The sequence below is a fragment of the Littorina saxatilis genome, linkage group LG3, assembly GCF_037325665.1.
Source record: "Littorina saxatilis isolate snail1 linkage group LG3, US_GU_Lsax_2.0, whole genome shotgun sequence".
Lineage (NCBI taxonomy): Eukaryota > Metazoa > Mollusca > Gastropoda > Littorinimorpha > Littorinidae > Littorina > Littorina saxatilis.
In genome coordinates this window covers 51979936-52001739 of record NC_090247.1, presented here as the reverse complement: position 1 = coordinate 52001739, position 21804 = coordinate 51979936, and the positions used below count along the sequence as shown (strand labels likewise).

The following is a 21804-nucleotide window of genomic DNA, read 5'->3' as shown; positions in this document are numbered from 1 at the left end:
ATAATAAACTTAATGAAAGAGAGACAAAATTCATGACAGGAGCAACTCACTCTTGACAAGCTGCTCGTAGCAGTGGGAGCAGAAGCCCAGCTGTATGGGGTTGCCGCAGTAATTGCAACCGTCTGTCTTACAAAGCGACTGGGCAGGTGGAAGGCTCTCTGAAAAGTGCAAAAGAAATAAACATCATGGGCCTTTATTCATAATTTGTCTTGCTGTAGTTGTCATTACTGTATTTAGAAACACTAGAAAAATGTGCTTCCTTAACTCATTGTCTCCCAGGTACGGATATATCTATTCATACCCACTCATATGGCTCTATCTGACCAGGTACCGATATATCCGCTCAGACTGTTAGCTTCAGTGGCTTCCTGTAACGTCCATCAAACGCCTGCATTCCAGCATGTTGATACACAGTTACTACACAGTTCCTACAATTCTGAGTGACCTGCTGCAGCACAGCTGGTCTCGGCTAAAAAAAACTTGGTCAACATAGGTGGGGTAGAAAGTGTTGAACAGATTCAAGGTCACTGTAACCAACATGACAAACCTTGAGGTTAACCTACCTGAGCTGTCTCAAAAGTCAAAAGAAAATTGAGTACATGTATACAAGTCTGTGCAACATTCTTCCTCAAACAATTACAGCCAAACAAATAGGTAACTACTATCAACCCCCTACCTCCCTGCCACCATGACCTTGACATTGTAGCCAAGGTTAAAAGTATAATACATAACTCATACGGATCTTGACAATCAATACAAAGACTTTTCTGTGAAAAGCATCTTATTGGTTGTTTTTTTCTTTCTCACAAACCAAATAACCAACTTTGCTTATGTCAAAATAAGTCTGTCAGTTTGTGACTTTTCTGACCTTGAACTTGAGATGTGGTAAATATATGTAAAACCAATCTGTGAAAGGTCAACCTACCCTGGACAGAAGTCCTGGAGCTCTGCTGCAGTCCTTGTCCCTGTCTGGCCTGCCGCAGTATCTCCTTGCACTGGTCACACAGCTGACCCTCTTGCCTGACACTATTGTTGCAAGCTTCCCCTATGCATCTTGCTGTAGCTGAATAGCACTGCTCTCCGGATGCCAACAGGTCACTGCCTCTGCCTGGAAGAGGTTCACTCTCTTGGTTCTCTGGCAAGCCCATTGGCTGGCTTTTCTGCTTGGACAATGCTGGGGGTTTCGAAACAGGGTTTTTGCTGACATCCTCCAGCCAGTTCCGAACGTACACAGTGTTGTTTGCGCTGAGAGGGGGGAACTCATTTGGAAGGTAAGTGAGGCTAGAGGCTCTAGGTTGGTTCATGGGGAACTTGAAGGTCCCTTGGGTGTCTCCCATGAAAGCGTAGGTAGACTTGGGATCCGTGGCCTGAACTCCGATAGAAGCCGGTGCAGAGCTCCTGGTGGAGTTCAAACTCATATTCTTTATCTTCTGCACAGGGGCACCTTTTCCTCCTTTTGTTACAAAGCAATTTCCACACAGGCTTTTGCATACAACGTCACCGCCACAGCTGGGACTAGTGCATTTTCCTCTTGGTTCTTCTTGTGCTGGTCCAAGCACTGCCTCAGCTATCTGACTTTCTGTTAGTCCGGAGGACAGCATGGCTTGCCCAGTCAGGCACCTTGGATGCGTTTTCTGTTTTTCCTGCTGTTGTTTCTGTTCGGTGATGGAAGAAGTGGGTGCCAGTTGCTGTCTGTTCTCTCCTGCAACAGAGTTCTGTCTGCCAATCAGTCTTCCTCCTGGTGGCATGTTCTGCTCGTCAATGCCACCTGTCTGAGAACCTTGCTCCTGTAGCTTCTGCTGGCTACTAGACTCCTCACTTCTCTCTCCTGCAAGTGGCATCTGTGGCTGGGATGTGGGTTGTGCAAGACCAGCTGTCTGTTGACTTGTTGAAGCTTGAGGCTGTGACTGGGTTGTCGTTGTTGCTGAAACAGTGGCTGCGTTCCCAGAGGTGAGAACTGGGGCTTGTGTTGAGTTTGCTGCGACAGGTGTCAGCAACTGGGCTCTAGCGGGTGACTCCACAGGAGAAGGCTCTCCGCTGCCAAACAGCATCAGATCACTGGGGTCATCAGGCGGTGTCAAAGGAGCAGAGAGTGGGCCAGCAGCCAGGGCTTGTGTCGGAGATGTGGCTTCTGCAGCTGGTGCCGATGATGCAGAGGCTTCTCCAGATGGCTGGTTCACCCTGGGCATCCCAGGTTCTGCACTAGACACAGGAAGAGGGCTGGATGGGGGAGTGGCTTCGGCTTGGTTCTGGTCCATAGGCTGGGTAGACACTACTTGTCTGAAGACATCTGGAGGATGCTGGGAGGTATGTGACATGACTGGACTGGCACCACTAGCGCCCATCCATTGCCCTGAAGTAGTAAGATGAGCGCCTGCAGACTCAGACTCTCTTACTTTGTTGGCCTCCTCCTGAGCTTGCTTCTGGCGTCTTCCTACACATTCATGGCAGTAGGGGTAGGTTTTGGTCGAGCAACGGAAGCCGCAGCCGGTTTGACATCTCTCAGTCATCATGGACATTTCATACTGCTGCTCCTCTCCCTGCATGGAATCTAACGGAGCAGAAGGGGGTGTTCTGAATGCACCGCCGGTGATGACCAACCGCCGTGACTCCTTGATGGTGTAGTCCTTAAAGCAGTTGCTACACATCATGGCCAGGTCTGGGTCCCCAAAGAACTTGCATCTTGGAACCACACATTTTCGGTCCTGAGGAGGATTCAGGCTGACGCTGTTCTCACCAAAACTGTACCTGGGTGTGAAGCTGGGAGGGGGGATACGAACCGACCCCTGTCCGCAGGGGTTGGGGATCTGAAGGGCTGTTTCTCCCAGACCGTACTCACTTTCACGCATCCCTTGCAGCTGTTCTCTGACTACTCTCTGAGATGACCCCAGAGCATGGCTGAGAGCGTTCTGCTGAGCTGGCTGGTACAAAGCAGACTGGCTCAGCATGTTAGGCTGACCTGTGCGATGCAAGTGTCCAGGAAGGCCCTGTGTTGGCATCCTTGCTGGGTAAATCAAGGTCTGCTCTTGTTTGCACCTAGCGAAGAACTCTCTAAAGTAGTCATTCACCAGATTCAGCTCATCTGGGAGGTTGCAAATCTCCAGCTCGGCGCACAGAATGTTCTGGACTGTTCCGTTGAGTGTCGTTACTGTCTCCTTGATCCTCAAATACTTTCTCAGCAATTCTCCTACCTCTGGTTCCTCCCCTTGCAGGAGAAACCTCACCGGCAGCTGCTCCAGGTTAGCGTTCACCAGCGGGGCAAGGTCTTTTTTCTGAGTAGCCCCAGCCATGGCTTGGTTTGGATGATCCGCAAACAGAAGGGGGGAGAAATGGTTACAGGAATAGCCAAGAAGAAGAGGGGTTCGGTGCGTGTCTTTCCAGTTCCACTCTAAGGGGAGGTATATGCCTCCCATGTCATTGTCCTGCAGGGCAAACCCGCTGAATGCTCGCATGGTGGGGTCTGTCATGATGATAATTGGGCGACGCAGAATGTTCGCAAGTGTGTAAACGTGTATGGATTCTAGAAATCGGTGAGGTACGGCAGCTGAGCTAGAGTGGTCAGGGTCTAAGCAGTTGCTGATTTCAGACCACTCTTTCTTCAAGGCCTGTGACAACGATTAAAAAGAAAGAAAAACAATAAAAAATGCATACAGTTTACACTATTACAGCTCTTTTACTCTAACATAATGAAGAGAGACTTAATAGATTTATCACACACACACACACACACACACACACACACACACACACACACAACATTTGTACATCTGAATCATTAAACTCAAATATTTTTTATATGAATTTTCTTTCTATGAACACGTGTTATGTTTACAGAATCTATAGGTTTGTATAAAAAAAATTCTCATTCTATTGAGGAAAGTTGGCGAGTTCACCTGTTTCACACGGCAACACCTTTATTCCTGTACTTTTCTTTTCAACAAAATTGGAAAGTACATTTTCCTACTTTCGGTTTTGTATTCTTCTTTCACTGACTGATCCATGCAACTGCTCCATATTTTACAACTCATACAGACAAAAAATATTAATAGATATTATCACACCGCAATGCCCACTGAGTGCAGCAGGCAGTTGCCATCCTCTGTAAAACACAAGTGAAACATTGAAAAGTTTGTTTCAAATTGTTTTAAGGCTCATCCCTTTCAGGACCTTGATTTTTCAGACTTTCAGTTAATAACCTCTATAAATTTACCCCAATTTTAGACCTGATTTTTACAGATTTTTGAAGGTCTTAACAGTGGCGTTCCTATGTAATCGTTTTGTTTTCTGCTCTTCTTTCCAAGCGCTGCCCGTTCCAGATTTCACCCCATATACAGGGATGTTGCTACAAATTCATACCTATAGGACAAATGTCCTGAGTTCTTCAGCATCAATAGGACATTTGACCGCTTTCAGAAAGTGTAATAGGACATTATGAATTTGCGCCAAACAGCTTATAACACATTCCATGGAATTGTTCCAAAGTCATGCGCCCACACACACACGCACACACACACACCCACGCGCGCGCGCTGTAGAACACACACATAATATAGTAAATACATCAACACAGTGTGCGTATAATGTTGTATTTGTTTAGTTTCAAAGAAACCACAAAAAAGAAACCAACATGAACAACTTCAGAGCTCGTACTTTGATTAAATACTGCATGATTTGGATAAAAGTTGACAAACAACATGATCGGTTTGATCTAATGCTGATCTTTTGCAGGCTTTAGTTTTTTTTCAGCGGCATAATTCAGTGCTTCGTCTCGTATCGAAAACAAAAGCAGACTACAAATTTAGTCAGTTGGAGTTGTCTCCCGTACTCCTGTAGCATGCACTGATCTAAAAAGAATCCACTATTTTTAGATCAGTGCGCTGCACCGAGACGGTTATACCCAAACGGCGCATACCGCAAACGGTTCGGGAATTCCCGACAAAAGAAAAGATCCGCACGCGGCACTGACAACTTCAGTGTCAGCTGAACACGAGAGCGTTCGGTCTTTTAGAAGATTTGCCTATATCTTGAAATGAAAATTAACGAATATCGCGCTGTCCGAAGGAATGGAGTACATATCGGACAATGACCACGCTCAGGCTAACACGATAGGACAGCTGACCGACATGCGGCAATGTGAATCGGACATTTGGGGATTTTCATCGTTATATGTCCGATGTCCGACGCCTAACGACATCCCTGCCATATACCTCAGTGCCAGACTCCAAAAGGCGACCAGAAACTTGGGACATCTGCATCTGTCGATGATACATCCAGCGGCTGAAGAAGCGGCGGCCTTTATCCACGCTGAGAGCAAGTCCCAGCAGTCGTCGCAACATCAGGGTACTGTCGAGGATACCCCACACCGCAATGCCCACTGCGTGCAGCAGGCAGTTGCCATCCTCTGTAAAACACAAGTGAACGTCAGTGAGAGTAAAACTAAAAGCTGTTGAAAGATTATTTTCTATTTTTTGTAGAGAAGAACTAGCAGCCTGTTACCATGAAAAGGTAGTCATTACCTAATACAAAGACAGACAACATATCACAATAAAGATTTTCCCATGTTTGCAGTGGAACACTGGAAGGCTGAAGAATTAGCCATCTTGACAGCAAACCTTTGAGTGGTGAATACACACATGTACACAGACACAAATACACAGACACACAACAGACACGCAGACAAGACAAACAGCCAGACAGGTGCACAAACAGACACGGACACAAACCATTTTTTATTTCACTAAACAGAAAACGAAAAGTCCATATATCACTCACTGGGCACATTGATGGGCACCACGATCCTCACATTACGGCACCAGTTGATCACACCAGCCCGTTCCAGATCGTCCTTCATATCTGCGTCCACCAGCACCGCCAGAACTCTGGCTTTGAAGTCCTGAGGCCATCTTGAGAAGTCTGGCAGCTCCGTCAGGTAAAAGGACGTGTTGCGGTAGAAGCACACGGGCAACTCTTTCTTGAGTTGCGAGTAGTCTATGTTGGATACTACCCACTGTAGCAACATGTCTTTCCGCCTGTGGTTGCTGTCTTCAAAGAACAATAACGCTTTTGACATTGTAGCTGTAGGCTTTGTATTGTGAAGTGTTCGTAAGATTCGTGTTCTTCATTCCTGAAAACAGAAGAAAATTTTGTTCATTTGCTGATTTGGGGGATCTGGAATGAGTTGGGCTAAAAATCTGGAGGAAAAACAAGCATTTCAGCAAGAACATATATATTGCATGGTTAGTGAATCCTACCATATGGTCTTTGTATTCTCTCAAAGATCTATACAAGATACTGGAAAAGATTAAAATTATCTTTAGAAAAACAATAAAAACTCTGTGGAGTAAACTTTCAACAGCCAGGTGCTTCATTAATTCTCTCTCTCTCTCTCTCTCTCTCTCTCTCTCTCTCTCTCTCTCTCTCAAAACAAACAACAACAGGGATAAGATTCACTGAGTGAAAGTTGAAGAGCCCCATGCACTCAATGAAATGTTCAAATCATATTACACACACAATGGATACAATTACTACGAGTTTGTGAATCTAGAATGAGCCACAAAAGATCTAAATCTAATGTCTCTAATTCTAAACCAAAAATAAGAGCGTGAACGATGAAAACTAACTGAAATATTAATAATATACTTAAAAGCTAAATATTGAAATACACAAACTGTCCGTGGGAAATAACGGTAAAATGAAATAACAAAATATTTTATACTGACTAGATTCAAGTCGGTAGCAGGTACTGCGTTTTTGTATTATCATCTACGCAGAAACGAATATCCGTTTACTTGGAATGAATTAGCACGATACCAGAACGGCAGAAGGTAAGGTAATCCTTCCTTTTTGTGTCGTGTGTCAATCCGGGTTGTCAATCCTTGTTATCGTGTCAAGTTGTCGCTGTTTCATCCGTTTAAAACCACAATTATGCAAAAAATAAGCATGCTGTTCGGAACATGGATCACTCACCGTCTATTCTACCAGGATGTTGTTCATAATTCCACGTTCTGTATCTGAAGAAAAATATTTCACTTGCTTCCTCAACAATAAATGGCTACGAGGTGAAAGGGGATTCCCCAAAACTTCCCCCCAGTGGAAATTTGATCACGTGACCGATTAGTCTGCTTTTTTGGCCAAAAGCCAATCCCCACTTAAGTCGTTATCCCAAACATGCTCTTTTTCACGTTTGTCTATCATTACAGTTGTACCGTAGTTATAGTTAGTTGAGGCAAGTACATTAAAACGGCTCAAACATGTTTACAATTTTGCAAAAAAAACACTGGAAGAGTATGGAACTGTTATCCTTTTTCACGACATCCGTATGTGGGTCGGCTGACTGTAACCCAGATGAAACCGAAAATATGACAAAATACCAGCCTCGAAACACAGGTTAGTCTAGTTGATACCGAAAGCAGTTTGGTTGATATTCTTCTCTTTTTTGCAGGAAAGACAGCGTTTACTTTTCGTTTGTATTTGTGTACGCGAGCTGATAAGTTGATTTTAGGTTATTTCTGCAGTTTTCTGTAGTGTAAGTGAGCAAGCAAGCTATTCACTGGGCCCACACGAGTCACAATCCAAAGTCCACAAAAACTGTGTGCATGCCGTTTTCATATAATTAGTCTACTGGTTGTACGGCAGTATTTCTAGTCTGAAGACGCCGTAGGCTTGTTGTTGTTTTTATTATATTTATGTTAGACATGTTGATGATGTACAAGAATAAAACATTGTTTAAACCAAGAAGAAAAAGAGACCACGAAGAGGAGGAGAAGGAGAACAAAGAGAACAAAGGGTAATCTTGAACTTTAGCGTGTTAAATTTATAGCTCATAATTCAGAGGCATTTAAGTCTCCAAATTTGTAGAACCTGCACTTGTATTTTAATCATAACAAGTAATTTTAGATCCCTTTGAAGTAACGGAATGAACTCCAATGAACTGTACGAATGCATTTCGTTTACATGGGTCAAAGAAAGAATTATCCGTATGAGCGGACAAGGGAGACAACTCTTTCGTGTAAATGATGTCCCATGGTTGACAACGTATGCAATTTTTGGTGCATTTTTGTCGATTGAACAACCAAATTAATTAATTATGCTTAAGTTCGGAGCTCAATCCGTCAATTAATTTCACGACAAATGTTCTTTGGCTTGCTTACATAGACTTGTATCAAAAATAAGTAAAGAATGTCACTGGATTCTGAGCTATGAATTTAACACGCTAAAGTTCAAGATTACCGAACAAAGACTTTCAAAGCGAACGAAGATGAAAATGGGAAGAACAATTACATGGAACACAATCTCTCTCTCTCTCTCTCTCTCTCTCTCTCTCTCTCTCTCTCTCTCTCTCTCTCTCTCTCTCTCTCTCTCTCACACCCTTCGACAAAGAGTCTGGGTAGAAACTTGACTCTTAGAATTGAATATGTCGCTTAACTTGGGAACAGGTGTACCCATGCTGTCAAACAGGATAACGGCCAGATGTGCCATCCATATTATGAAACTATTATATATGGTACTTTTTTTTCCAAGCAATAATATTCTAACACAGATCTTCCTTTCCTCATAAGCCACAAAGTAAAATTACCACAGGTCTATCTATCAGTATCATAGATTCTATGTTTACATGCATAAATTTTATATATATAATTATGCATACCGGCACGGTTGGCCTAGTGGTAAGGCGTCCGCCCCGTGATCAAGAGGTCGTGGGTTTGAACCCCGGCCGGGTCATACCTAAGACTTTAAAATTGGCAATCTACTACTGTGGCTGCTCCGCCTGGCGTCTGGCATTATGGGGTTAGTGCTAGGAATGGTTGGTCCGGTTTCATAATAATGTGACTGGGTGAGACATGAAGCCTGTGCTGCGACTTCTGTCTTGTGTGTGGCGCACGTTATATATAAATATATGTCAAAGCAGCACCGCCCTGATATGGCCCTTCGTGGTCGGCTGGGCGTTAAGCAAACAAACAAACAAATATAACTATGCATGTTATTTCTGTCAGCACTCTAGCTTCCACTTGATCATTTGTTGTGATTCAGCAGTGTGGCATAACTTCTTGTAATTAGAGGGAAGTCTTTATTCTGAATTGACGGTTTCGATTTTCACCTGTGGAAGTGGAATAATTACTTTGGTTATGATGGCTCTTCAAACACCATGCTGAGCTCAAACTCGTCACATCTTTGCTATTGAATCACCAAACTTTTTTTTTCTTCTTCAGTGAAAGTCTGATTGAGTGATTCATTATGGGATCATTCTGTGGCAGGGAATGTATGGTTCGGGCATCATGTGTATTTGTATAAATTATAATGCAGTCTTACATGCACTGCTTTGGTTTTTGAGTCACTTGAGAAAAAGTGACTCTATGTAATCGGTCAGTGTTAGTCTGTCCGGCCGGCCGTCCGGCCGGCCGTCCGGCCGTCCGTCCGTAGACACCACCTTAACGTTGGACTTTTCTCGGAAACTATCAAAGCGATCGGGCTCATATTTTGTTTAGTCGTGACCTCCAATGACCTCTACACTTTAACGATGGTTTCGTTGACCTTTGACCTTTTTCAAGGTCACAGGTCAGCGTCAAAGGAAAAATTAGACATTTTATATCTTTGACAAAGTTCATCGGATGTGATTGAAACTTTGTAGGATTATTCTTTACATCAAAGTATTTACATCTGTAGCCTTTTACGAACGTTATCAGAAAAACAAGGGAGATAACTAGCCTTTTCTGTTCGGCAACACACAACTTAACGTTGGGCTTTTCTCGGAAACTATAAAAGTGACCGGGCTCAAATTTTATGTGAACGTGACTCATTGTGTTGTGAATAGCAATTTCTTCCTGTCCATCTGATGCCTCATATAATATTCAGAACTGCGAAAGTGACTCGATCGAGCGTTTGCTCTTCTTGTTTTTAACTAACGTTTTGCAGAAATATGTTTCTTCTCCACTAGATTTTATAACTAAAGAGGTAAGGAAGGGAAAAATTCAGGTTTGATAAACTACTAAGGGCATTTGTTTGCCAAGAATGAAATAGAGAATATATCAGAGCATATTTAAAAATAGACAATGTTCGGAAATAAAAGAAACAAAAGAGGGCAAACAAACCAGTGTGACAAAATAGGCCAATCACTAGTGAGCGGCGTGTTGCTACATGTTGTCGCGAGCACGTGTAAGACACCGTCACACGCAACTCAATAGTGATCCAGGCCTATTTTGTCACGCGGGTTTATTTGCCCTCTTTTGGTCCGCAGCAAAAGTTATTTCCGGAATTCGTCTATTGGTAACCTTGAATGGTTGAAAACGACGTTAAACACCAAATAAAGAAAGAAAGATTCGTCTTTTGGAAAAAAGGGAAACAAACCAGAGATGTTTGAAATAAAAGTTTGTTGTTTTGAACTAAAAAAAATAATGCATTTTACTTCTAAAGGCTAAGTGGTGGGCATTACTGTTAGTGCTGCTTGTACAGCCCCCCCCCCCCCCCCCCTCCCTCCATCCTCCTCCTGTCCTTTTAAAACCTAACAAAAATAAGCCCTCAAAAGGGAGGCAGAGTTAAAATGGAGATAAATGTACAGACCTCATAGATATACAGAAAATGTGACAAAACTAACATCTCAAACAAGTTAAAGACGGGAGGCCGAGGGGGTGTCTTAAAGTTAAAAGAACGGTTCTACTGTACTTGTACAAGAATGTTTAAAAAGAACATTTTAATGTGTCCCGCTAACTTATTAAAACGACAAACGGATATTCTAACTCTTTTTCTCTTTTCTGCAGGCTAGACCAGTGCTGAACCTTGGCTGACTGCCTCTCCGTCTAATGAAGAGCTGTCTGAGTGAGCAAGGACTGGAAGGAGGAAACACATGACCACCAACACAATTGAAAAAGGAAACAATATATGACTGACAACACCACAAAGCACTGCTGAATGGGGAGAACAGCTAGGGGTCAATGTGACAAGAGCAGAAGGACTGAACAATAGAATAATTTAATTTTGTTGTAAAAAGAAAAATCCCCTGCTGTGATTGTGAATCAACTTTCACTGTAGATTTTCCTCTTTGGCTGAGTTGACATCCATTCACACCTTAAGTCATAAACGTAGTTTCTTCTTCCTGCTTCGAGTTTGAAACTGCCTGCTTGAACACAGGCTTAATTAATTTGTGACCACACCTAAGGATCTTCAATTTATTTGCAACTTAGAAAGGAAAGAGTTTCACAAGGCAGTTACAATGTCTGTGTTACGGAGTGTTCTGTATTATGTGATATCAGCGTTCACGCTGATAGCAAAACCCATCATGGTGGCGATCTTCCGTCTGATCTATGGGGAGAGAGGTCAGAGTGTTCCAAAGGTCACCAACCCCCTTCTCCTGGAGAGTGCCACCTCTCTTGCAAAGAAGATTCGCTCTCGTCAGGTATGTTTAATTTGCTGGTAAAATTGTTCTGTAGCTAAGGCCTAAAAAAACATCAAGCCTGTTTTTTCTCTCGACCATGGAATTTCTATTTTTATTTTTTACTCTTGAAATAAGTTCAATTAAACTCGATTTTGTAGACTTTGCAAGGAAAGCTACCCTTCTTCGACATCAGGGGACACAGTAGCATTCCAGGCAATGAAAAGGAACATTTTCCTGGGTAAAAAAGAAACAGAAAAAAAGACTTCAATACTGAAGAAAAAAATATTTGCCACCCTACCAACTCAGCAACTGTAATTTTTGTGGCATTGTCATCGGAAACAATCATTATTTTTGTTTGGCCTTAAAGGTTTGTTTCATTTGATGAACTATTTAGCTGCTCATAACAGCTCTGATGGGTTGAGGAGGTGGCAGCAAATGTAGTGTTTGCAGCAAAGATTTGTGAGAACTGACATACAGTGCACAGTTTTCTATGTCATTGTTGTGGTCATTTGTTTTGTACAATTGTAGTGTTCAAATTAATCTTGTTTTGTTTATGTTCTGTTAAGATAAGTGTTAATGGAGATATAACTCTGCAGCTGGTACATCGTAACATATAGAAAGAAAAACCATCAGTATGTTTTGTTTATACAGATTGTTATTGTTCATAGTTCAGTAGACTAGCTTCAGTAACACTGGGTCAGTGTACAAAAACAAATTATGTTTTAACGACCATGGTAATTTATACAGTTTGCAGTACATGTACAAAGGTTTGAAATAAAAAGTGTAAGTGGTCTTACTGTTTAACTTATAATTTTGGAAAGGACTTTAGTGTTGTTGTGGCAAGAAGACACAGTAATGCTGAATACAAGTTTTGATCAGCAAATAAACCTGACAGTATATCAGCTTATGATAAGATTAAGAAGGTGCAAATTCAGCATACAGTATTTGTTTTTCACCTTTGCAGGTAACTGCTGAGACAGTGATGCAGGCCTTCATTCAACGAGCCAAAGAAGTGAACCCTATCATCAACGCCATTGTAGCAGAGAGGTACGAGGAGGCACTGCAAGAGGCGAGAGAGGTAGACAGACAACTCAGTCAAGACTCCATTCCAGAAGAGCTGAGCGAAGGGAACAAACCCTTACTGGGTGTGCCGCTTACAGTGAAAGAGGCCTTTGCCCTGGAAGGTAAAGTTTGATTATTTTGTACCTTTTTAGGTGTTTTGGTGTTTTGTTGTTGTTGCTTGTTGGTGCAAAATTCTAGAATGAGAGCACGTAGTGACCTAAAGCAGTGATTTGCCCATATTTTACAATGCAGTATATCTCAGAAAAAACAAGTACCTGCTTACACAGAAACCAGTCAATTTTATATATATGTATTCTTAAACGGATTTTTGTTTTGATGTACAATTTTCATTCAATTTTCTTTTCATGTTTGCTTGCTTTTCATTTAAACTGTACAATAGCCGGCATTTATATGTAATTTTCTAGAAAACTGTAAACACCACTATAAGCATTATGCTTGTTGTTGTTTACTCAATATGCGTTTTTTGTAAATAATGCACAAACGTTGAATAAAACAGTTTAAACCAAACCAGTCAATTTGTTGTAAAAGTCATTCAAACAACGTTCAAGCTAGCAAGCTCAAACTAAGAATAAGATCAAGCAATTAAGCAGTGATTGTTTTGCTATGGCCTATTTGTATAGAAGCGGTTGCCAGTTACATTTTCAATACATTCAAATTTAAACCTAAAATAAATCCGGGAAATTTGTGGCGAACAAAGACTACAAATTAAATATGATCTTTGTACCTTTTAACATGAAGGTGTTGGATGAGAACCAGACCCGACTAGTCATCAAAAAAACAAATAGACTGCCAACATTTTTTTTTTTTTCTTGTTTTTTTTTATAGACTGCCAACATTTTTTTTTTCTTCTTTCTTGTTTTTTTTATTCAGACCCGACTGGATCTAACCATTCATTCTGGCCCGTTTCAGGGATGCCAAACACTTCTGGACTGGTGAGCAGAAAAGGGGTGAAAGCCGAGTCTGACTCGGCTTCGGTGCATAGACTGAAAGGGGCAGGCATGATACCTTTCGCTTGCACCAACACCAGTGAACTGTGCATGTGGTACGAGTCCGCCAACAACGTCTACGGCCGAACCAAGAACGCCTACGATGACACCAAGATTGTTGGCGGAAGCTCAGGTATGTATGTGTGTGTGGGAGGTGGAATGACTATGATTGCTTGTGATGATATATGTTTGAAAGCAAACAGTGTGTGATTTCATGTTATGGTACAGATTTTGAAACTCGATATTTTTGGATGTACTAATACTACTAAAATCATTGGAAAAAAGTCAATCTCGTTCTGAGTGTTTCTCCCCCCTTCAAGGCATAATTATTTGTTTTTTCAGCTACTGTAGAAGTTGCTTTTGTATTGTGTATCTGTCACTTTTAAGAGAGATTGCACTGTTGTGTTAAAAAGAAAAATGAAGCACCTTTGATGTGAATAACTTAATAAGAATGTGATGTTTGATCCCTGCAATAATATTATGAGTTATTTCTAATATGCTGACTGTTAGCAAATGATAACAAGACATGTCGAGAAAAAAGATATCAAGCATGAGCCTTTTAGGCGAATGCTGATATCGTTTGTGAGACATGTCTGTTATCATTTGCTAAGAGTCAGCATATTAGAAATAACGGTTTTATTACCGTTTAATTCGACCAAAAGAAATTTCGAAGCAACCCCGCGAATTAGACAGAACAGCCGCAATGGGAACTTGAGCGCTTCTACCTGATTATGCCTGTCAGTCAAAGAATTCTCGTGACCTGAGTCAGCCAATCAGAGTAACACATCTTACGTGATGAATATTCACAGGTCAAATGCCTTTGACACACAACAATCTCACAAGATAAACCATGTTGAACATGCGTTTCGGTTGCTTCGCTTTTTCTCGATGAACAGAGAGCGACAGATTTAGGCGGATGGGAAATGAAGTAAAGATACATTTGATGTAAAGCGAGTGGCACAATTTCACTTGATTTTTCCAAACTTTGATCATTTAGATTTCAAGTAAGCGGTCGGCATTGCACACTCAGACGATGGGCGGTGCCTTGCTGTTCCGTTACGCACCCACCGACAAAACTTGATCGCTTATCAGTATTTTTTGTAGATAAAGAGAGTATTACCTGACAGCATTTGAAGTGTTATTCTTTAGAATAAATCACGCTGATATTGTTGAATTACATTTTTACTTTGTCTTGTTAATTTTTAGCGTGATAAACAAAAAGGGTCCCTGCCTGAATGTTATAACATTTAGAGGGTCACCTAGAATCCGTCCTGATTGGTCAAAAAGCCATATGGGGCACTGAATTGGTAATAAACGTGTATAATCAAAATCTTTCTGAAATCTTTCTTTTCCGTGTTCTAGTCCATGGCTCCTTTTCATGTACAATTGTTTAGCTACTTACAAATTACAATGTACATGTATTTGACTGTCCGCAGGAGGAGAGGGCTGCATAATATCAGCCGGAGCATCCCTGATGGGGGTGGGGTCAGACATTGGAGGCAGTATACGTATGCCAGCTTTCTTCAACGGGGTGTTTGGCCATCGTCCTAGTAAAGGTCAGTAGATAAGTGCAGCATTTTGTCTGTCTGTCTGTCTGTGTTTCTGTGAAGCAAAAATATTTACTACAGTGCAACCTCCCTTTTAAGACCCCCCAATTTAAGAATTCCTCCATTTTAAGACCCCCAATTTAAGAATTCCTCCATTTTAAGACCCCCCAATTTAAGAATTCCTCCATTTTAAGACTTTGCTTTTTTAGATTTTCTGTTCATAAGCTCGATAAATTGGACCTCCATTTTAAGACTCCTGCCTTAGACCTGATTTACGGAGAGTTTTGAACGTCTTAAAAGAGGGGTTCCACTGTCCATACATTGCAACATGCACATGGCACGGCATGATATGTGTCTGCTTCGCTGTTTAGAAGAGCCAAGCTCAGGGCCTGGAACAAGCACCCTGAGTTATAGCAATAGATTGATTACAAGATAGGGGCGAGGATGTAGCTCAGTCGGTAGCGCGCTGGATTTGTATCCAGTTGGCCGCTGTCAGCGTGAGTTCGTCCCCACGTTCCGCGAGAGATTTATTTCTCAGAGTCAACTTTGTGTGCAGACTCTCCTCGGTGTTCGAACACCTCCGTGTGTACACGCAAGCACAAGACCAAGTGCGCACGAAAAAGATCCTGTAATCCATGTCAGAGTTCGGTGCGTTATAGAAACACAAAAATACCCAGCATGCTTCCTCCGAAAGCAGCGTATGGCTGCCTAAATGGCGGGGTAAAAACGGTCATACACGTAAAATTCCACTCGTGCAAAACACGAGTGTACGTGGGAGTTTCAGCCCACGAACGCAGAAGAAGAAGAAGAAGAAGATTACAAGATCTGCAAAACCTTACTTACAATCTTCAACTGCTTATATACTTTGAAGTACAGTAGTCCCTTCCATTTCCGGCCCTTTCGTGGGCGTGAACCTGCCCGGAGCGGCCAGCTTTCCCATGACTAATGAGTTTTCCTTCTATAATTGACTCTTAATGGCCGTTAACCTGTCTGACGCGGTCAACGGTCACTGATTTTTGCCCTAAGGTGCCCCTCTTACTCGACAGGAGCGGCCACTTAACGGCCACTTGTCACTTTCGCGGGCGAGCGGCTGTGGCTCTCCCCGCCCACCCACCTCCCACCTGCTATCTGGCCGTTAGAAATCAGCACCTGTCCACTTTCTATAACTGTTAACACATGTATCGCCTGTTAATAAAGCTGACGAGTCAAACTCAAGATGTGTTGTGTGCACAGACGGCACAGCACGAGCAGACGACATGAATACTTACGCATGCGCAAACTGTAAATACAGACATGCGCATACATGTACATTTACGGCAGTCACTTCCGGATCGATCACAGCTGATGTGAGTTTGAAACACTTGTTTATCTGACACTCAAATACATATATAATAATCCAAACAACACACATAGAAACATACGAAACAATAGCTTAGCCAGGACGATCGAGTTAAACACGCAAATAATTAAGATGTATAAACGAAAGCAAAACTAACAGAGACAATGAATCGGCGGCTCGTGGATGATCGCTTTCTTTTCTTCATGAAAACTTGATCGTGTTTTTTGGGTTTTTTTGGAGGAGGATGGGGCCTGTAATGAACGGCCACCTGATATTTGCGGTCACCTTTGCAATGACTAATGGGTGACCGGATATGGCAGGTACTACTGTAGCTAAAAACAAATTGACTTGCTTTACTTTTTAGATATTTTATAAGCTTTAAATGCATTGTTCTACTGTGGTACCTGCGATGAAAGGACACCCTTGGGAACAGCCAAAAGTGTCCCTACATTGCAGGTGGCCTGTCATGACAGGTATACTTTGGTAGAGATAATATAAACAGGGACAAGAGCAGGTGTCCTTTTAAGGGAGGTGTCCTCTCATGGGAGGGTCCACACATCGCAGGTACTGCTGTATGTGACAAGTAAATCAAGCCATGTTAGAAATAGGACTCAGATATGCTGTGGCGAAATTGCAGCATTGGAGCTTCAAGGGTTAATGCATGCTTTTTTCTTTGCACAGATATAGTACCGAACGAGGGACAGCACCCACCCGCCACAGGAGGTCAGGTGGAGCTTTTGGCCACAGGGCCTATATGCCGCTACGCTGAAGATCTTGCTCCATCACTTAGAATCATGGCTGGTCCCGGCGCTTCCAAGATCAAACTAGACACCAAGGTATGTAAAGGACTTCCTTAATTGAGTTGAATTCGCAACGTTTTTTTACCAAAAATTCAGTGCATAAGCTTCGTGAAGAAGACTTCGCCCAAATAATATGATTATCAGGCTTTAGGAGAAAAAGTGTGCTCGTTTCTGTGTGGCAGATTTTGAAGAAAATCTATTACAGCAGTCCCTCTCATGAACGGACACCCTTGGGCCATAGCAAAACTGTCCGTACATTGCAGGTGTCCGGTCACGGGAGGGGTGACCACACCACCCCCTCCCCCATACACTCACACAGAGACACACAAACAACAGGATTGAGTCTATGCTAATCACTTCTTGTGGCTACTAAACAATAACAATAAACTCCTAATACTTCTTTAAACGTTCTGTAAAAAGGATTTGTATGAAAAGTGTTGAAAAGAAGAGATAAAATAAATCCTCAAGGCAGTGAACACACTCACCATGCACTGACATACGAAAGCAGCCACTCAAACACAGCACAGATGAGCGTGTGCAGATGCTTTGCAAGAATAAGCTTGAAAACCAGTTTGAATAAATAGCAGCAGATAGAGCTGCATGTCATAATCAAGTAATTTATTTGTTTCTTGTCTGGCTTTATTGACTGCATGCCGATCATGTGGCATGGCAGTGACTTTTCACTCTTCAGTCGGAAATACACTGTACATAACACAGCTCCCACTCTCCCTCACTAATGCCTACCCCAAGCCGTGACAACTGATGCTTGGAAATAGTGTGGAAGAGTACACCTCTCTATTTCTCTCCAATGCTCTTCCTGCTGACATGCGGTGACACCGGACACCCCACAGAGTTTAGCCAGCTAACCCTCCACCCCCCCCCCCCCCCCCTTTCTCTCTCTCACTCCCTCCAGCCATGTACTGTTGGGGGCTGTGGCCAGAGATCGAGGCCAGCTGCACTGTTCACTCAGAGCAAAACCAGTTGACTGTGTGGTAACTTTTGACAAAGCAAGACAACTGAAGGGTTCATAGATTAGGCAACCGACTCACTGGTCAAGGCTGAGGGGAAACAAGAGTATCTTGTCAATGAAAGAGGTTACACACAGACACACGATGGGTACACGTGCACTCAAGTTATCAGTGACTGTCATCACACCATTGCGGCTGTGATCTTTGTACCAAGAGCCGGACTGCTCTGTTATCGATTTTGTTGTGGTGAAAATTTGACGATGGTCTGTCCGTACATTGGAGGTATGACCTGCTGTTGGGACCGAAAATGAGTGTCCGCGTCCACGTTTTGCAGGTGTCCGTTTAAGGGGGGGCAAATATAGAAGGAAAACACTCCGTGCCGAGCAAATGTGTCCGTACATGTCAGGTGTCCGCTCACGCCGGGGGCCGTACATTGCAGGGACTGCTGTAGTGCCTTGATTGTTTATGAAAGGTATCTTTATGAGTGATGTAGGTTCTTGTTGTTTGTTCTCTGGGAGATGGTTGTTGTGGTTAAATAAACAAATCAGATACATTGTTGTCTTACACTTCATTCAATAACATATTAAGCTCTTAAAGTACTTGGTTTTTGACGGCCTTGTTTGTTTGTAATCTGTTCTGCTTCATTTTACAAATGACTGAGAGCAAACTCTCTATTCTGTACAGTCTGAGAGAGCAAGGAACGGTAAAGAAAGTCGCAACTGTATCCACATTCACATGCTTAGCACAGAGCAGTACAATGCACCCCCCCCTTTTAAGACCTCAAGAATAAAAACGTCTTAAAATTGAGGTAAATTTGCATATAAATGTATGTTATGAACAGAAAATGTGGGAAAAAAGGGTAATGTTCTCAAACGGCGCAGGTCTTAAAAGAGAGGGGGTCCACCAATAAATGCATGCACACCTGTGATATGAAAGAAAAATGTTGCCCAACAAAAATGATGAACTAAATTAATGTTGGTGAATACAGGTAGACATCAACCAGCTGAGAATTTACAGCATGGAGGAGGATGGGGGCAGTCTGCTCACAGGCAGAGTGGACACCCAGCTCAAACAAGCGCAGCGTAAGGTGAGTATCCACTGATGGAGAAAAAAGCCAGAATCAGCAAGGAAAGGGTTGCCTTAATGATCAAATATATAGTCAAAACTGCCCTGGCAACCACCTCTCGATAACGACCACCTGCCCATTACGACCACCCAAAAGGACCCCTGACTGTAGTCTTTTGTCAAAAAATCGCTCTATATGATTGTAGATAAAAGTTTTGTGAATCTTTGTGTCAAATATCATGCATTTCTTATGTATAATGTCGCTGTAAAACCGTTTCCTAGAAATCCAATATGGCGGCTGTTTCCATAGCAACGGCAATCTGTGGCCATTAATTTTCACAATTTTTTCATTCATTTTTATAAGTCACTTCAATAACTACCCAGAAAACTAGGTTATTCCGTGTATTCTCCAAGTTAAATTTTAGTGCCACGCATCGCCTTAAACACATCAAACAGTAGCAACTACTGCTTCAGCTTATGCCTCATTCAGGTTTTTATGATTGTTTACCCAAAATCATGTTCCAGGCTTTCCAGCATTTAGCCAGCTTGGGCGCCAAAGCGGAACCTGTGAATCTGAACCTAATGAAGTACAGCTTAGAAATGTGGTCAGCCAAGATGGCGGCAGGCAAGGGTCTGAAGTTTGCTTGCTTCATGGCACAAGGCGAGAAAACTGGGGCCAAAGTCAACTGCTTCCTGGAAATCTTGAAGTGAGTGTGTTTTTGTGTGGTGTATATTTGTTTTTGCAAGTGTGAGATGATGTGTGTGTGTTGGCGTGTGTGTGGGTGTATGTTTGGGGGTGAGATGAGAGAGAGTGACACTGTGTGTGGGGCTCGCAGTTAGTGTTCCCAGGAGTGAGAGAGAGAGAGAGAGAGAGAGAGAGAGAGAGAGAGAGAGAGAGAGAGAGAGAGAGAGAGAGAGAGAGAGAGAGAGAGAGAGAGAGAGAGAGAGAGAGAGAGAGAGAGAGAGAGAGAGAGAGAGAGAGAGAGAGAGAGAGAGAGAGAGAGTACTCTTGAGTCTGTAACCCATAGTAACAAAATCTGTGAGAAATGGGCATTACCTTTATCCCTATTTCTTTTTTGATTCTTATGTTTAAAGATGCATGATTTACAAAGTCCGTATTTGATTTATTTCCTTGTGATAGCTGGATCAAAAGGAAGTATAACTTTATTCTCCTAAACAGAACTTGGTGTTTCACCCTAAAAAGAATTTGTTTGAAGTGTCCTGTGTTAATGTTATATTTAGAACTTTGTCATGGTAAGTGTAAAGGCTGGATTATAACTTATTAATAAGCATGAGAAATGCTTATGTCAGCACAGACAGAATAACAGCTGAAGGACCCAGTCCTGTATCGTAAATAAGAGTAACAAGAGACTGTTAATGTAACTGCTTGGCTGACATAAGCACACACAAGATTTTCTTTCAATGAATTAGACAAGCTAGCAGAGCCGACTGAAGGTAGAATTTAGATGTGTTTAAAAAAAATGGATAGAGTTGTATGGTTTAATGCATGTGTGCGTTTAGTGTGCAGTTTACAACAAAAATTTGAAAGAGGAAAGGATTCAATTAATCATAGGTGGGATTCTTCCGGTACGCGGTATATGCCGGAAATCCGGATTCGTAATGTCTGTGGTGACGTTTTTTTGGTTGTTAATTATACAAATCCTTCATCGTCTGGGGGCCCCAAGACCCCCCCCCCCCCCTTAAATTCTTCAGGATTCATGACATTTTTGAGTCCCACTCATGATTTATGAAGGGGGCCAGGTAGCACAGCTAGTATAGTAGAGCACTGGACTTTGTGATCCGCGGGTCACGGGTTCAAATCCAAGAAAGTATCAATGTCGCACCCCCGGTGTGTGGGGGGGGGGGATGGGTGTGTGTGGGGGGGGGGGGGGGCTGTGTGTGTGTGGGGGGGGGGATGGGTGTGTGTGTGTGTCTGTCAAAACATGACGAAACATAACAGCTTAATCATATTCATAATTTTGCTCTCAGCGCCTGAATGTATCGATGTGTGCATTTCTTCAACCGGTCATATTTATCTCAGATTAGACTCTAACTTCAGACTAGATTCTTTATCTCAATCCAAACTGACACACAGGTGGGTGGTGCGACAGTCAGACCACACCTTACCCGCAATCGGCCTGGGCATCGTGGAGACCTTCACTCCCTTGGAAGACCCCAACGTCCCCAAGCTGCTCATCCTCCTCCAGGCCCTCCACGACCAGCTCACATCCCTCCTGGGCGACTCCGGGGTCCTCCTCTACCCCTCCCACCCCAACCCCGCCCCCTACCACAACATGCCCATCCTCACACCCTTCAACTTCACCTACACAGCCGTCTTCAACGCCCTGGGGTTGCCTGTTACCCAGGTTCCCCTGGGGCTGAGCCGTGAAGGGCTCCCGCTGGGGTTGCAGGTGGTGGGAGCCCCCTACCAGGATCACTTGACTATCGCCGTGGCTCAGTACCTGGAGAAAGGGTTCGGGGGCTGGGTGCCCCCTGGAGTGGGGGAGGCGGAGAGCAGGAAGGAGGATTAGGATGGTGATAGATGTTTTCTGGGAATAAGTCTGTTGGGTTTTATACGGGCTGTGTGGGAGTTACGCCCCTTACAAAAACTGAGGCAAATATGATGAATTGGGACAAGTGATCAGAAT

General features: G+C 42.9%; 2 protein-coding genes across 5 annotated transcripts in view; one reads left to right on the top strand and one right to left on the bottom strand.

Annotated features, from left to right (window-relative positions):
- The window catches only part of LOC138962608 (uncharacterized), a 37284-nt gene that overhangs the window by 4600 nt on the left and 10880 nt on the right, over positions 1–21804 (bottom strand). For 2 of the 4 annotated variants that reach the window (XM_070334482.1, XM_070334484.1), the window contains 4 exons: positions 5773–6124; positions 5208–5401; positions 926–3605; positions 51–158 (listed from right to left, as the gene is read on the bottom strand). In XM_070334482.1, the coding sequence (XP_070190583.1) occupies positions 51–158; positions 926–3605; positions 5208–5401; positions 5773–6070 (3280 nt within the window). In that variant the 5' untranslated portion in view covers positions 6071–6124. Of the gene's footprint in view, positions 1–50; positions 159–925; positions 3606–5207; positions 5402–5772; positions 6125–6719; positions 6851–6966; positions 7105–21804 lie in introns of those variants that run through there. The other 2 variants (XM_070334481.1, XM_070334483.1) reach the window with 2 other exon arrangements.
- On the top strand, positions 7259–21687 carry LOC138962609 (fatty-acid amide hydrolase 2-like). Its single transcript, XM_070334485.1, has 9 exons — positions 7259–7386; positions 10755–11389; positions 12333–12552; positions 13361–13570; positions 14874–14993; positions 17005–17159; positions 19080–19178; positions 19682–19863; positions 21252–21687. Exons 2-9 carry the CDS (start codon positions 11207–11209, stop codon positions 21685–21687), a joined length of 1605 nt encoding a protein of 534 aa, XP_070190586.1. The 5' UTR covers positions 7259–7386; positions 10755–11206.